The sequence below is a fragment of the Haplochromis burtoni genome, unplaced genomic scaffold (genome assembly GCF_018398535.1).
Source record: "Haplochromis burtoni strain Fernald_Lab_line unplaced genomic scaffold, NCSU_Asbu1 Contig_39, whole genome shotgun sequence".
Classification (NCBI taxonomy): Eukaryota; Metazoa; Chordata; class Actinopteri; order Cichliformes; family Cichlidae; genus Haplochromis; species Haplochromis burtoni.
Genome location: NW_024582400.1, coordinates 1357876 through 1375643, shown reverse-complemented (window position 1 = coordinate 1375643; position 17768 = coordinate 1357876). Strand labels below are relative to the sequence as shown.

Sequence of the window (17768 nt, the reverse complement as noted above, 5' to 3'; positions counted from 1 at the left end):
TATCTATCTATCTATCTATCTATCTATCTATCTATCTATCTATCTATCTATCTATCTATCTATCTATCTATCTATCTATCTATCTATCTATCTATTATATGAGAGCACAGCATAGCACAGCATCCCTCCAGATATAAATGACTATACTTTTGCTTTGTCATGACTGACACTCATTCTTCAGTTTGACTGCAACAACAAGCGCTCACATTGCATCTTTACAGCACCTGTCGTACCTGCTGCTGATCAGATATGATCTGATAACAGCTCTCATTGTGAGCCTTCATTAAATTTCACCCCCCCGGGCACAAATAATTCATCTAATTAGCCAGAAGAAGTGAAAGCAAGTGTGTGTGTGCAGCAGCAGTGTTAGCAGAGGGGAAAGAAAGCCAGTCCCTAAACGACAACACAACCTGAGTCATCAAGACCCGACTAATTGTCCTCGCTGTCCTCCTCCTTTATTGATTTCCCTTTTATTACTGCATTCAAGATCAATAAAACGAATTATAAACAGGGTGTGGACACGCCCGCGTGCGCACACACACATGCACACAGCTTAACTTTATAAGACCACAACTCACTCTAATTGCGCTCCTCTCTCTCTTCCTCTCTCTAAATAGGCTGGATGTCTCTCGCCCACCGCCCACGCCGCCTTCTCATCCATAAAACAAAAGTTTCCCTCTCTGATTTACTTCTCATTTATTCCACCGTCTCCTCCATGTTCCACAGGTAACAGATGACGAGCTGCAGACAGATGCTGAGAGAGCCTCAAACAAGCTGTTTAACTATCAACTGCCAACTTTCAGAAGAAAAAGAGAAAAAACACATCTATAACTCAGATGATGTAAAATTAATTAGATACATAGGCTGAAGTGATCTACATCTCAGAGGATTTTGAGTCCTTGCAAAAAAGATTTCCTTAAAAAAGTACCACCAAATTAAAGTACTACCAAGGTAAAATATGTAAACATGATAAAACTAGGATGCATTGTGGACACATCAAACCTGATCTCTTTAGGCTGCACTGGGAGGCTTTTAGGTTACCCATGACCCAGCAGTGTGAACGTGGCCCTGACCACACTGTAGGACTGCCAACTCAAATGATGTAAACCACTTACACTATACTGCCCAAAGTATTCAGTCACACACCTGAAGGATTGAATTCAGGTGTTGCAATCACTTCCATGGCCACAGGTGTATGAAATGAAGCACCTAAGGCATGCAGATCGCTTCTAGGAACATATGTGAAAGAATGGGTTACTTGAGTTCATCGAGGTTAGCGGGCATTCATTTATTCACAGCTCTCTTGAGGTCCTACCACAGCAATAGTCAGGTTCAGGTCTGGACTTTGACTGGGTCATTGTTCTGTTTCATGACCAGGCCAAGCTTTAGAAGTCAGACAGATGTCCTCACATTTGACTCTAGAATACTTTGGTATACAGAGGAGTTCATGGTTGACTCAGTGACCTCAATGTGCCCAAATCATGAGCTCTCCACCACTGTGCTGACAGCTGGTACGAGGTGTTTGTGCTGATATGTTGAGTTTGGTTTTCCATGATGACCAAACATCTCCACTTTGGTCTCGTCTGTCCAAAGGACATCATTCCTGATGTCTTGTGTTTTGTTCAGATGCAGCATTACAAACCGAGCTGCCGTCTTCTTTTTAATAGAAGCGGCTTTCTCCTGCCACCCTTTCAAACAAGCCAAACTTGTTCAGTCCACATTTAATTGTGATGTCATGAACTTTAACATGTAACATGCTAACTCAGGCCTGTAGAGTCTGCAGTTTTTCTGAGGGTGAGTTTTCTGTGATGTCCACTCTGGGGAAGATTGTGATATTGTGTTAACAGACACCTAAATGCTCCAGAGCAGCACACTGCCAAAACGTTTGCTTTTACAGATACCCTCTGATAGTTTTGTTTACATATTCGACAAATGAGCTGGTAGATAATATCCTCACCAGGAGTAAAATCTGGTAATTTTAAAGGACAGAAGGGAGCTGTTATAGTCAGTAAAAAGACATCTTTCCTCTTTCCTACCAAGCCTTATTTTCCTTCACATAAAATAACATGGAGCTGTTGCTGCTGACCACTGCTGCTTTCATCTCCTCTTCACTCAGAGGAAAAAAGGTACCTGTTTTTGCTATATGAAGTGGATAAGGTGGTAGGTTACAGGCTTTAAAGCAGGTAGCTACGGCAAAACCACTCCCCCCAAAAAAGACCATGACATGTAAAATTGACATGTATATGGAGATAAGCAGCTAGTAGATGGATTTTTCAGGCGTATTCTTTGTAGCAGATTTTTCTTATCTACAATAATTACACTTAACCTTGTAAATTATAAATTATAGTTCCTTATTATTCTGTCTCTCAGGTGTAGAGGGTCCACCTTACAAACATGTGTGCACTTCCTTAAAAGTGAAGTCCTGTGAGTTTGTGTTTATAGAAAGGAGTCGAGCTGCTCTAGTTTTCAGCACCCAGGTGCCAAAATGTACATGCAATCAAGATTTTCATCTGCTACTTTGATAAAGAGGAAGGCCCCTTTTTACTCTTTGCTTCAGCCTGAAAGAAAAGAAGGGGCACAGCTCTGTTTATCTTTAGCTTGATAAGTTCTTACAGCTAGCAGCACATCAGAGACACTGAAACTCTGATAATCACCGCCGAGGCTTCTACATCTGCAGCTCCCCTGCATCCAGCGTGCAGCCAAAGGCCCAAGACGTGAGAAAGAGCAGATGAAGGGAGTTTTGCTTTGCGTTTCTCTTTATCTTTCAAGGGCTCTTTATGTTCGTCAGGCCCACGAGGTGAAACCAGCCTGGCCTGTTCCCCCACATCCTCCAGAAACCTCCGAAAAGGAACGGCAGATGAAACAAAGCGGCGGCTCGTCCCTGAGCTTTTCATCTCGCCACCTGTTCTGCATTTTCAAAAGCTGCTCCAAGCAGGCCAATTTGTCTGGAATTAACAAAGGGAAGAGAAGATCTCTTGCTTACCGCGTACATCTCTGTTCCTCTGTTTTTCCAGACCAGGGCAATAACACCAGCTTCTAAACCTCTCAGGATGATGGCAGATTATTGTTTAGGATATGTTTCAGGTGATAGAAACACTCTGATCTGCATTCATTTCCTTGAAGAAGATTAAGTTTTTACATTTAAGCTTATCTCCCTTCAAACGTGTCTTTGCACAAAGGCGATGTAGAAACATTATCGCACAGATTCAGGTTAAATTTGCACTTTTTAATAAGCAGTTCAGACTGTACATGGTACGAGCACATGGATTCAGGGCATGAACAGTGTGCTGCATAAATAAGGTTAGTCACTAGAGCATTACTTATCTTGTACTGTGCCTTGTATGCAGCCTTCCAGTTCAACCATTACGTATCTTAGATTCTGTCCCTTTAAGGAGCCCTCCCCAAAAGCCCACTTTCTTTTGATTAGACAAATTTCAGCAGCCTGCAGAGGGGCAACAATTAACAATTGATGCTAAATGTATATATGTATATATGTATATAATATATGTTATATATATATATATATATAATATATATATATATTATATATATTAAATTTTACATTTTCAGAAAAGTAATTTACAGGAGAAAAATGTAATGCTCACACATATACGATAATAATATTTATAATATATAATTATCTCATATTAAAATATATATATAATATATATATATATATATTATATATATATATATATGTATATACAGTGGGGCAAAAAAGTATTTAGTCAGCCACCGATTGTGCAAGTTCCCCCACTTAAAATGATGACAGAGGTCAGTAATTTGCACCAGAGGTACACTTCAACTGTGAGAGACAGAATGTGAAAAAAAAATCCATGAATCCACATGGTAGGATTTGTAAAGAATTTATTCGTAAATTAGGGTGGAAAATAAGTATTTGGTAATCCAAATAGAATTATTAGCTACATCTGCAGCATCTCTGATCCTTACAGACATTTATATATCATTTCAATACATTTCTTTGGTTGCCCAGCAACAGTTGTACTGCTTTATGTCATTTTTGTCCACAGCTGCCTGCAACTGAGAGACAAAAACTTTCAAAATGCCACCACATACATTTGCTCAGCAGCAAATTGATATTGTGAGGGACTAGCTAGTAAGTATAGGAAACCTAAAGAAGTTGATATTTCCTTTAGAAGTTTAGTGGAAACCAAAAACACAGGAAAAAGTAAGGAAAGTGTATTTACAAAGTAATTTTCCAGTACAAAAGTCACAAAATATATGTAAATATAAAATAAATTAAAAGGCAAAAAGACAACAATTAAAACAGTTTAAATGGAGTTTAAAGCTAACTAAAAGCTAACTTACACAGGTGGGTATTAAGCTTCTTTTTCAAGGTAGCAACAGACAACTTAGCAAAGAACAGTTTTTAAATTGTGTCTTTAGCCACTTTGGTATTAGCAGCCTGTTGCAAAAATAAATAATTTGCTCCAATTTCTTTAGTTGAATCTGTGAAAAATACCAAATATAGCACAGTTTGACAGACATAAAATAATATATTTACACTAATAAGGGGATTCCCAAAGAGATATTAGCTAAAAACTCACCATATCTCAGCATGGTGTGTAGTTTGTCCTTAAAAAAAACTAAGGAAACTGGACAAGTGCAGGGCATTATCTAAAAGTTATGACCTAAAGAAACAGGAACAAATCCCGCAAAGACCTGACACAGGACCTAAGAGATCCATCTGGACCTCTGCAATGGTTTGGTGCTGCATTTCAGCCAGTGGTATTGGACCGGACATTGTTCAACACAGAAAAGTACTATCAGATTTTGATCCACCATGAAATATTTGGAAAGCATCTGGTTGGCAATAACTTCATCTTTCATCAACAATGATCCCAAACACACTGCCAATGCAGCAAAATCATACCTGTATAGAAAAACACATAGTGGAGCACTATCAGTCATGGATTGGCCTCCCCAATCCTCAACAGGGCATCAACATTATTGAAGCAGTGTGGGATCATGCTGACAGAGAACAGAAGGCAGAAACATCCAAAGACGAGCTTTGAATGTCCTTCAAGAAGCCTTATGCACATTATTGTATGATGATTTCCATATCAGATTGAGATACAATGCACACTAAATGGACAAAGGTACTGGCCCACACCTCTTAATCATTGAATTCAGGCGTCTTTAGTCTCATGGCTACAGGTGTATAAAATCAAGCCGCTACCCATGCAGTTGGCCTTCACAAACACTTGTAAAAGGATGGGTCGCTTTAAAAACCTCACTGAAGTTCAATGGTTGTACTATAATGGGACGACACTATTACAGCAAGTCAGTTTGTTAAATTTTTTGCCTAGAAAAGTACCATCAGAGTGGCTTTACTGCAAAGTGGAAGTCTTTACGAACCACAGCAACTCAGTCACATAAAGTTACAGACTGCTGAGAGCTGAGGTGTATTAAAGTCACCAATGCTCTGCTGACTCAGTAACTGCACAGCTTCAAAACTCCTCTGGCATAACATCAGGCCCAAGAGGGTTGCCTATATAGTGTTTTTAACACCATCTATCTTCAGAAAAAAGTAAACATCAAGATTTAGGCTCATTGCGTGGTTAATTAAACCAATGCAGATGAAGGAAAACTGCTGAGTGAGTAAAAAGCTCAAATTTTAATTAAAAAGATTTGGTTGGTTTCAAATAAAACAAATAACACAAAATAGTCCTTATAATGCCAAATGAATCCTAGGTTACTTTCTACTACTCCAGCACATAAGAGCCAGATGTTGTAACAACTAACAGACAACCTGTGAGCCAATCAGATGGCAGCAGCATTGCAATAAAAGCGGAGTTCTTTGCAGGCAAAAATGCATTGCTGTGTGTTTTCCCTAAAACACACAGCATTTTACAGTCTATAATTCTTCTCTCCTGTGGTACTTTCAGATTTTGATCCACCATGAAAAACTAATTAAACTTTTTATTTTTTTCCATCCATCCATCCATTCGCTTCTGCTTATCCTTTTCAGGGTCGCGGGGGGCGCTGGAGCCTATCCCAGCTGTCATAGGGCGAGAGGCGGGGTACACCCTGGACAGGTCGTCCGTCTGTCGCAGGGCTAACACACAGTGACAGACAACCATTCACACTCACATTCACTCGCACATTCACACCTAGTTTTTATTTTTTTCTTAGATAAAACAGGACAAAAAGCGCACACATGTACACACACATATTCATGCCCTTGTTGTGAGTTTCGACTTGTATCCAGGAGATGGGTAGGAATGTGAAGGGTGAGTCAGTGAGAGGCAAAGGACGAGACTGTCAAGGTGGCCGGTCCTCTGAGGGAGAATAATTATCTGCTTTAATTAAGTACATTAAACTGTGTGTGTCTGTGTGTGTGTCAAACGCGGATTATGCTTGGGTGGGTTAAAAGAGCGTGCTCAGAAAGACGTATGCATTCACGTGCAGTGCTTGAGCATGCATGCATCCAGCGTGTGCATCCATGTGTGATATCTGAATGTGTTTTTCTGTGTGTGTGTGTTTACATGCTGTAATCTACTGCATTGTCTTTGTGGGCTTCATGATGACAGCGTCACGCAACACTCAACACAATAAACTTTGCATTGCAATGAGAGCTCATGCGCAGAGAGAATCCCAATTGGGGCCGGGTGCAGAAATTCATGAATTCTTTGGTGCATCGCTACAGAATCTCACATTAAAGGTATATTGAAGTATTTTGGGAAAAAAGTTGGAAAAGAAAATAAATGTTGGGTCTTGCGTGTGTTTAATGTCATGGAAAGAGAGAAAAGCACGAGGTCTGACAGCCCTAAATCTGCCCATGTTTTGAAATCATGTCTTCTCTGTATGTGTATGTATGTGTATTTAAGAGATAAAAATAGAGTATTATACTGTCTTTTTCTATTTTTCAGCCTTATGTGTCAATCAGTGTGAGCCATAAGCTCAGGCTTCAGACTGCCGTGAATATTCATTTTCCAAAGATTCTTCTTCTCACCGTCACCTGCTACAGCCACAGAAATCCCACAATGTCGAGACAACTCACAAGCACTAGGTGCTGCCCCTCAGCTGGCTTCCAGAAAGTGATAAATCAGAGGAAAGTGGGCTGTTAGGTAGGGAAGCCTTAAAGAGACAGGAGCTAAAAGAACTAGAGAAGTTAGAGGACTACACGCCTACTGAAAGGTACAGCACAGAATAACACTCAACACTCATAAAGTAACAAAATAACAAATAAAGGCAATCACCTCTGATCGACACCACTTCCTACCCTATTGACGGCACAGTGATATCACTGGGCAGATCCTTCACTGCTGTGTCTGAAGTAGAGATCTAGGTCCTTCATTCTTGTTCTGGTCAAAACTGCTCTCAGTAAATCAAACAATAAAACACTGACATAACTGCACTTGTGAAATAATATGTCTTATACTGTGAAATAACTACCACCTCATGTAAGCAGTGTTAGCCATTATTAAACAGTCTTTCTGTCTATCTTTAATGTTTTTTAGGTTTTTCCTTGTTTTAAATATTTTTTTACTGGTTATTATGATCTTTTTCTATTTAGGTATGTCTTTTTTATATTGCTAGGTTGCTACACATCTCTTTGCTGCCATAACATTCAAAATCTTCTAGTTATGCGACAAACAAATTATCTTAACTCTGGAATAAGAAAAATGCACTTGACGTGCAGTTTATAGAGCTTGTTGATGTGATTGAGATCCATAACAGTGGCCACATCTATAAAAGCAGATATTTTGGAAGTGTCAGGTGTGTTAACACAAAGCCACAATCTTCGTGATTGAGAAGTATCTACTGAACACTGCATACACTCAATTAGCAAAAAAAAGTTGACAGTACAATTAGAAAAAGACTGTTCACATGTGGCTTCTTTTGAACTTGTTTTGACTTCTGAAACAATGTCCTTTGGAAATATAAAAAACCAAAGTGGAAATGTTTGTCCATAATCCAAAGGACCACAGGATATCAGCATAAACATATTCATACCAACTGTCAGCACAGTGGTGGAGGGGTGATGATTTTGCAGTTACAGAGGAGTTCCTGGTTTTGCAGTCATTGAGTCCACCAGGAACTCCTTTGTAAACCAAAGTATTCTAGAGTCTAAGTCTGAGGTAATCTGTCTGACAGCTAAAGCTTGGCCCAAACTGGGTCATGCAATCCCAAGCACAGCAGCAAATCTGCAACAAAATGAATGATAAACAATCAAGGTGCTGCAATAGCCCAGTAAAAGTCCAAACCTCAAGCCTAAAGAGCGAACTTTAGTTATGTCTAAATGCTGTTTTCAGTCTTGCAGAAATCATTTGTGCACACATGAATATAAGTGTAAGTAGAATAACTGTAAGCATATAAGACTTTCATATGTTTTTTGGTTTTATTGATACTGAACAGAAACACTGAACAGATCTGCAAATTCTCACATGTGATAAAGCATCACTTACAAATGTGTCAATACTCAGTCGGTGTTTGGTACAAATATATAAACTTGCAAATTTTCTGCTCGGAAAACGTTCATATTCTAAACATTGCAGCGGTCACAAAAACATAATGGAGATAAACAACAAAAGCACAAAACCCCGCCAAAAAGCATCAAAGTGGATTGATTATTCGTGCTGAAAGTCACAGAATCAAGAACATCTGAAAAGACAAAAAAAACTAACAAAAACTAAATAAAAGCTTTAAAAAGATATTTCTGATGGTTTAGTTTGTCTAGTTCTTTTAATGAAAACAAACACATTTGACATTTTTGTGTAACTAATAAAGAGTATGGGGTTAGGACGTGAGAATGCACTGAAACATTTTCAGCCATCTGAAAGAAAAAGCATACATTTAGAAAATACATATAAGTATTCTGGATTTCAGTAAGGTTAACAAATAAAGGAAAATGCATTTCACTTTATTTTCAAGTCTCAATTAATGAAACTATTTGTATTTGCAGCCATGTTACATGTTGAAAACTGAATTTGCTAATCTATGCTAGCTAGCAAGCAAACTAATGCTATCTGCTGAACTGACTAGAGCTCCAAAACAAAATTCAGCTGTCATTCTTGGCCCCTAAGCCTTTTTCTTTTTCAATTAGTGTACTCGTAGTAGTGTTAGTAGTGTTTAAGTTAGAGAACAGTGTAAGTTTCATCTTGCATCGTCCCTGTGGTAAATTAGCTTAACGTTGGCTCTGTAAGTAACATATAATTCTGTCAACTAGCCAAACTTTACTAACCCTCCAAACATTTCTGTTATTTAGTTTTCTTTTATTGTTAAGGTCAATAGCCATAGCAGTTCAGTTTTTTAAAAGAAATACTTCAGTCAGAACATGATATAACGTCTCCAGATAGCAACTAGCCAGCTAGCTAACTTTCTCTTATATCTTCCAGTTCCAGTAAACTTTGCATCTTCTTCATGGATGCCTAGTAATGAAAACCTAACTACCACACATGGGAAAACAGTCCCACTGAGTACTGGAGCTGAAAGTAATTGGATGTCTTTAACTCTCAATGCTGCTTAAGCATCTGGACCAAAAAATAGCTGACCAAAAAATAGCTGGTGATGTGAGAGTAAACAAACAGATACTGTTTCCCAATTGACTGGATTTTAACACTGAAACATTGCAATTTGATTTTGGAATTCAAAATTAATAATGGATCCCTTTGTCAACATGCAGCATGCTAACATTGTTAGCTAACTGTATTGGCGAATGATTGCTGGAGGTTGCCGGCAATCATTAGGTGAAATTAGCTACAAAGATGTAAACAGTGCTTCACCAAAAAATCTCCTTGTCATTGCTTTGGTTACTAGCTGTTGTGTCTTTGTCTAGTTTGGATGGAAGATATTGGATTGTCTTTACTCGACAAGTGCCAGCAAAACTGTGAAAAGTATCATACAAACTAGAAATAGAGACCTTTGTAATATGTTGGCTTGCTCAGTAAATCTTTTACTTTGGGAAGTGTTTGCAGACAGGTAGATGTCTTCCATGCAAACTACAGGTGACTGCTGTAGTGACCAAAGCAATTTCAAGGAGTTTTTTGTAGAGTATGCTCTTTGGGATCAATTTCATCTAGGGATATTGAGCAACTAAATCTTTAGTTTGTTATGTAAGTGGAGTCCACGAAGAATAAATCCAAACTAAGAAAAACAAATGTTTATGTAAGTATAAAAATTACTTGCATTAACAGATGTACTGCAGCTTTACTACATAGACAGTCCCTGTCAGCAAGCTAATAGTTTTTGGCAAGCTAATCACTGGCAATTCTTGTACTGTTTTAATATATGAAAGTTTTTCTCATTTATTTTGATTAAAGAACTTTTTTTATAATTAAAAATGCTTGTGAGATACAGTCAAATGAACAAAATAACAACATATAAGGAGGTGGAAATGTCACTGTACTGCAGCGATGAGGAGTGATGCTGTCCTGAGGGTCAAGCAAGGAAATACACAGTGACAGAAAAACATTAGGACAGAAGCCTGAAAATGCCATTTACTGAAGCATAAGGGGAAGCTGAGAGGAACACAGAAAAAAGCAGCATGTAATTCTGAAAGCCATCAAAACGTAGTTGAAAGGACAAAGTGTGAGGTAGAAAAGAGATTAAGAAGAATATAGGAAGGAAAAGCGGAAACAACATAAGAGGTAGAGACCACAAGAAAGGGATAGAAAGGGACAACATGATGCTTAAAAAACACAAAGAGCCAGACTATCTATTTTCACAATGTATTTTGAGCCAGAAAGTGGCGTTGCTACTTCTGGTGTGTAACTAATCAAAAACCAATCAGTGCTGCTATGATGTGGATGCGAGAGTCCAGACAAGAGAGCAGGATGTACACAGTAGACCTGATGGTCTAGATTCTTCACACTGCCCTAAAACTACATGTTTTTTTTTTCTTTCAAAGAAAATATCCACTCCAGACATGTTGTGAGTACCATTCTTTCGACAACTTCCGTTCACGAGTCAACAAAACTCTGGACACAAATCCCAGAATTGAGCTTTAGTTACTATACCAGCCATCAAATCTTCTGTCACACATTTCACACAGCAAAATCTCCATATCCTGTAGGACAGAAGGCCGCACTGCGAAGGGTATCGAGGCAGTTGACAAGTATAAGTGTGCCCGTTAGGTGCTTCCACCTCTTGGTGATGGGGTTCCTCATCTTGTCCAGGCCAAGGTGGAGCTCCTGGATCACATCTCGGTAGCTATCCCCAACATGGGCAGCCCACGTCAGCAGGAAGTCATAGGCTGGTTTCCACATAGACTAAAGGGTTCAGGGTGGGGATCATGGGAAGTGAAAGAAAATGTCTTTTAAGAACAAAAGGCAAGAGTTTGCCAAAGACTTACACAAAAGAGGTTCATGTAGGGACGGAAATCTCAAACCCATTTAGACTGAACTTTAGCAGGTCTTTGTACTAAAGAGCTGACAGGTTAAAGATGATCTATGTTACTCCTTTCCATAAACCACACCTAGTATAGTATTTCGAAGGCTGCCGTGAGCTACTTGTTAGCATTTTGACCTAATTCTCCTGAAATTCTGAAATGTTTTGAGTAGTATTGTGTTTTCTTGAAGAGTTTCTACCCAAGCACAGTAACTCGGACAAATATACTGTTTGTGGATCACAGGGCAGTTTGATATAAAGACATTTAATATAAAATAGTTTATATATATATTTAAGTGATGTGAGTGTAGAATAAATATGGTCAGAAGCTAGAGGCCATGAGATGCATAGTGATAATTACCGTACCATAAACCTTAAAACAAGTCATATAACTTAAAATTCAACTCATACAGCATGTAAATTGTGAATAAAAGCTAATAATACATTTGATAAATCAAAGAAATAAGAAACAAACTTAAAAGTTATCTTTGGTGTTAAAGTAATTCATGTATTGTTGTTGGTACATCCAGGTATACGTCAAGCCAAAACTCCTAAATTCTAATTCAGCAAGCTTTTAATGCTTTGCCCAAAACACAAAAAAACTGGTTGTAGTACATGTGTTAACTTATTGACTTCATGACGTGATCCACAGCATTGACAGTGTCCAGTTGTCCAGTAAATAATAACACTGACTAAAGGCCTCTCACCTCGTTATCCAATAGACCATTCTTGTCTCGATGTGGAGCCTCATAAGCCTCCATTTGCTGTTTGGAGACTCGGGCCAGCTTCTCAGCAAGCTCCCTCCACCGGGATGCCACCTCTACTGCTGTAGTCAACAAGACAAAATCCAGGACCAACCTGGCAACCAGACCCTGGCAGTCCATCTTCAGCAATGCCTGATGGGTTAAAGAAATGGTCAGTCAGCATGAGCAAGGAGCAAAGAAAGAAATATCTGCATGTTGACTTGGATGAGATTGGAAGGAATGCATCAATTTAAAATTACTATGTATGCAAAATTTATATGGAGAAAGAATAGGAATGAGAATTTATATCCATATTTATGTAAATCGTCAAAGTGTTCTGGTAATAATACATTCACAGCACAAATCACTTAACCACTTCAGTATTGTTTCACCGATTGAAAGAAATTTGAGACTTGGCTCTGTCCTGTGAAACAGCAACATCTGTCAAATCAAGCGACATTTCATAGTGTTTTCCATATTCAAGGACCCTGTTGGCAGGGTAACCATTTTCAAGATCAGTCATTACTGGATAAACACAACCACACTACATAGTTCCACTTGTAGTTCGAGCATAAACATGGTTTAAAATTTCAAGGTTAGAGGACACATGTCGGGTTTATTCCACTGGAGGTGTTCTGGACACATCCAATCGGCAAGAGATATTCTGTAGAGATTATCTAATCTATCCTGAGATAATCTCGAGGAGCAGATGGAGAACAAACCGGTAAAAGGACATCTGGACTATTTGTGTAGTGTGCTGCTATAAAGACCCAACTCTAGATAAGTGATAGAATAGGTCTAAAAATTTGGATAAGACCTTTAAAAAACCTGTGAAAAGCCATAGATCATGCATAAAAGCAAGCCATAGGTACCATGTCGTGGCCCACTGATTAGGAAAGTTTTCAGTGGCACCATTTCTGAAACCAGAATGTCACAAGTTATGGCTGAAAAACTGAGAGAAATTCAACTCAATTCAGTTTTATTTATATAGTGCCAAATCACAGCAACAGTTACCTCAAGGAGATTAATATTGTAAGGTAAACACCCTACAATAAAACCCCAACAATCAGACGACCCCCTATGAGCAAGCACTTTGGCGACATTGGGAAGGAAAAACTCTTTTAAGAGGAAGAAACCTCCGGCAGACCCAGTCTTGGGAAGGGGCAGCCATCTAGCCATTTTCCAAACGAGTATTAAAACACTGTATTAAATAAGACTTGAAACAAGCAATTAAGACCATAATCAGATCATCAGGACAGTGTTTTCTGCAGTGGACATCAAACTTTGAGGTTCAAGGCACTTCCACATTGGCTTCAGATCCATCTTTTTTACACAATCTATGTGGAAAACCTACCCAAAGCCAATGTGTCTTCAGTTGACTTGTTTTAGAAACGGTCAAGGTCTATAATGATCTTTATTATCGTCATAGTTTTGCAGACATCCTATCCATTTCCTTTTCCCTTTCCAACACAGAATCTCCTTATTTTCCCTTTGGAACAATACATATCTACACTCAGACTTGTTTTCCACAATGTTTTAGAGAGGTATTGATGTAACTCTGATCCTTTTGGAGGCTGCTGAAAGGTAATGCAATTTATAGAGAGGTGTTTCTGTAATACTAACTAAGATTTAACCTTCAGGAGGTGTGATTTATTGCAGGGCTGTTGCGTTAGACTGCATTCTTTGTTCTCCATTTAAAAATATTTTTCAGTCTTCAAGACCTCAAACAAATTAGATTGTAGAGGACTAAAGCGGTGAATCCATTGTGTCATGGGAAAAGAGGGAAAGATAACAGAAGTCAGGAATATGTAGAACAAATAGGGGGTTTTTTTTGTTGTTTTTTAAGATTTGTGAGCTGAAGAGTAAAAACAAAAGCTGAAAATAGTTACAGGGCTTTCTGTATAAATATAATCCGTTACCATCCTCTTAGTAATCCTGTCCCTGAGGGCTCCTGCTGCTGTAAATACATTCTAACTCAGCTAACCCAGTTAAATGAGGGTTAAAATGTATTGAGTTTTAATGAACGCAGCTGACTGGAAAATTTGCTCCAGGGGAGATTTTCTTTTTGTTTCCTGAAAAGAGGCACAATAGCCAAAAATACTATTTCTGTTTTAATGACACACACCCAAAAAACCCCAGCAGTGTGTGCATGTGTGTTTATTTCAAGACAAAGCTCCGGGCATCAAAGTGAGGCACTGTCCCGTGGTGATACCTTTCAGGTTCTTTGTAGGAAGTTTTATTTTTTCTCCTTTGCTGGGAGCCCCAGAAAAAGAACAACCTAGTGGAAATGTGTGGAGGTATTTACGGTTTTGTGTTTTCCGCTATGACTTTAATGAGTAACAGCAGGAATGTAATGCACACATCTTTAGGATTTTCACATGAAGATATTTCCATGCAAAAAGATACATTTTAGTTCAAAAAGAATTTAATGTGAACTACTCCTTGAAAGCTGCCATACAAGCATTCATGGGAACGTGGAGTTATTATTTAAACGGAAGCACCACCAGGGGGTTGTCACAATACTAGAATTTCAAACTCAGTGCAGAAAATATTCAAAATTATTTTCAACAACAAGGGAAAGAAAATCATTAAAGATTATTAAAATTTCAAAATATTTTTAAGAATGTAACAATATCATTTAGGACAACATTATTACTAATGATGACATAGTGCCAGGTGGTGCAACGATACACAAAATTCACGGTTCAGTTCGTTTCGATACATTGGTGTCACGGTTTGAAATTTTTCGATACAAAAAAATGTTCATGCCTTTTTTAAGTTATTAAAATTATAAATATTTCTTTTAACTCAAAAGTACAGTTTTTAAATTAAATGTTGCTGAAACAACCAAATAATTTAAAAAAGAAATGTATCTGATGGAGAAATCACTAATCTGTGGAAAAGAGAGTTTAATACAGAGAAATGGCTCCGACCGATATAACTGAGCATTGCGTGGCACATCCGACATACTGTTGTACTTTTGTCCATGACGCGCTTAAGTAGGGTCATACTTCACATGAAAACAAAAATAGTTCCAAACACCAGATCTGAAGTACAGTGGATGAGGTTCAATTTTGGGTAGCGTTGAGGCAGTTGCCATGCTAACTTGAGTGAATGCATATGGGCGGCACTCATACTTCGATTACTCCGCCTTGGCTGCATTGTCGAGCGCAGATCCACTGAGCTCTCAACACAGACAGCATCGTCAGAAGAAAAGTTGATCAAATAAATTAAAAATTTTGTATCGTTCAATAGGGCTGGGCTATACATACCGTTCACGGTAATACCGGTGTAATTTTGGGCAACGATAGGAAAATGAAATATCGCGACAGAATATGGGTAAAACGCGCATGCGCAGTGCCTTTGTTTACATACGCACATGGCGGCGACACAGGATGAGAAGAGCGAAAGCAGTTCGTTGAATGTAACGGATGAACCAGAATTGGTTTGTAAAAATGCTGCAACTTCAGTGGTGTGGAACTGGTTTAGCTTTGGTCGGTCAGATACACAGATTTTTCTGAAAATCGACAGTGCCCCTTATAATCCTGTGCGCCTTATGTATGAATTCTGGTTGTGTTTACTGACCTCAAAACGATTTTATGTGGTGCACGGCGCTCGAAAATCTGTCAAATGTTTTAGCACGACTTTGCTAAGCTACAAAGCTGCACCGCTTGATGGCTTGTCAGAGCATTACGGTTATCGTAGGCAGGCGCCTCGTGGAGTGATACGTACTGTGCTTCAACATAATATTACCGTATTGTGTGTGTATAAGCTCTTTAAGTTTTGTGGATATTATACATGGTTATGCTGAGGATATGTCGGCCAATTTCCACTGGAAATGCCTTTTGGTTAAACTGTCAGCAAGGAATTTGCACTGTTACGTTTTTATACAACTTTAATGCACATAAAAAACAGCTGCTTGTTTAAGTGAAAATACATTGATGGGGTTTTTTGCACTAATAAAGTTGTGGAGTTGTAAAGTATTTTGTCTAGCGTCAATTATATCGTCAGTTATATCGTTATCGCAAATTTTCAAATGTATATCGTGACGAATATTTTTGGTCATATCGCCCTGCTCTATCGTTCAATACATATGTGTACCGAACCAAAAGCACTGTATCGAACGGTTCAATACAGATGCATGTATTGTTGCACCCGTAGTGTGTGTGTGTGTGTGTGTGTGTGTGTGTGTGTGTGTGTGTGTGTGTGTATATATATATATATATATATAACAAATATTGTATATTATATCTTAGATAGCGCTAAAAAGCCCAAAAAAGAAAATATTTTTAGGCTGCCTGAGGCAGCGCTGTGATTCTGGTGACTTGGCACCACATGTCATTGCTAATGAAATAAGAATTGGTAAGGTAGGCAACCAATGTGTTTGGTAGACTAGTTTCTTGTCACGGCTGGGGCAGCAGTCGTGTTGTGGAATGAAAAGGACCCAAAATGCAGGCAGCTGACTGATGAAGAGTGTGACGTTTATTTACAAGGTGGGATAGTGGCAAGCAAGCAGTGAGGCATGACAAATAACTGAAGAAACCTAAACTGGGAGAACTAAATAACAAACCTGAGAGCATACAAAAGGAGTGCGGGGCAGAGCGACGCAGAGACAGGAACGAAACACCATGGAACACAGAGAAATGCAGACGAACGCAGACGAGCCGACAACGAACACAGAACGACACCCACTAAATATACACACACAAGGTAATCGGGTAATCACACACAGGAGGGAAGAACAGCTGATCCTAATACACATGATGACTGGAGGACACAAGCTGAACACAATGACAACAGGCAGAGACGTTCAGAATAAAACAGGAAATCTAGAACACGAACCGGACACAAGGGGGGAGGACACAGAATACCAAAATCAGAATAACTAGAACAGAGGAAAATAATTATAAAACACAAAACGCTGGGTCAACGACCCAGCACCATGACAGTACCCCCCCTCCAAGGGCTGGCTGCAGACAGCCCAAAACAAAAAGAGATGACCAACCCAGGGCGGGCGGTCCAGGACGGAGGGACCAAAACCAAACAAAAAACAAGCTCCAGTGATCCAAATGAATTGTCCAAAACACAACACACACACACTGGAGTCCCTGAACAGGGTCCCAAACATAGTTCAGGAGGCCGGTCCGGAGGCTGACAATTCAGGAGTCTAGAACAGTCCATCTCCGGGGGCCGACCATGTGGAAGGCAGTGGCGTCGACCGGGAAACAGTTCAGGCAGCCGACCGTGGGGACGGCAATGGCAGCGGTGACACAAGTCCGGAGGCTGGCCGCGCGGAAGGTAGCGGCGGCATTCGGGAGGTTGTCCATAGTGGCGATGACGCCCAACAAGCAGTCTGGCAGATGACCACCGATGTCGAGGTGGCAGTTTGGGGCCCAAAGGCTGCGTGGCCCCCGCAGCACCAGGCAAGGCAGAGGATGAAGTGGAAGTGGAGGCTGGACCAGGCGTGGCTGAAGCTGGACCAGGCATAGGAGCCGCAGGTGGTGAAGCAGGTGAAGAAGCAGGTTGCTGGACAGGCTCCTCGGGCCCTCCAGCTGACGAGGCAGGTTGCTGGACGGGCTCCTCGGGCCCTCCAGCTGACGAGGCAGGCCGGAGCAGTACCTCTGCCCCTCCCCCAGAGACAGCAGGCCGGAGTGGTCCCTTGGACCCTCCAGC

The 17768-nt window shown here is 39.7% G+C and overlaps 1 protein-coding gene across 2 annotated transcripts in view; it reads right to left on the bottom strand.

The window, feature by feature from the left end:
- Positions 1-8350: 8350 nt before the first annotated feature.
- The window catches only part of sh3bp4a (SH3-domain binding protein 4a), a 43920-nt gene continuing 34502 nt past the window's right edge, over positions 8351-17768 (bottom strand). For both annotated transcript variants that reach the window (XM_005919928.1, XM_005919929.1), the window contains exons 5-6: positions 12060-12248; positions 8351-11234 (exon numbers count right to left, since the gene is read on the bottom strand). In XM_005919928.1, coding sequence (XP_005919990.1) covers positions 11010-11234; positions 12060-12248 — 414 coding nt within the window. In that variant the 3' untranslated portion in view covers positions 8351-11009. The remainder of the gene's footprint in view (positions 11235-12059; positions 12249-17768) is intronic.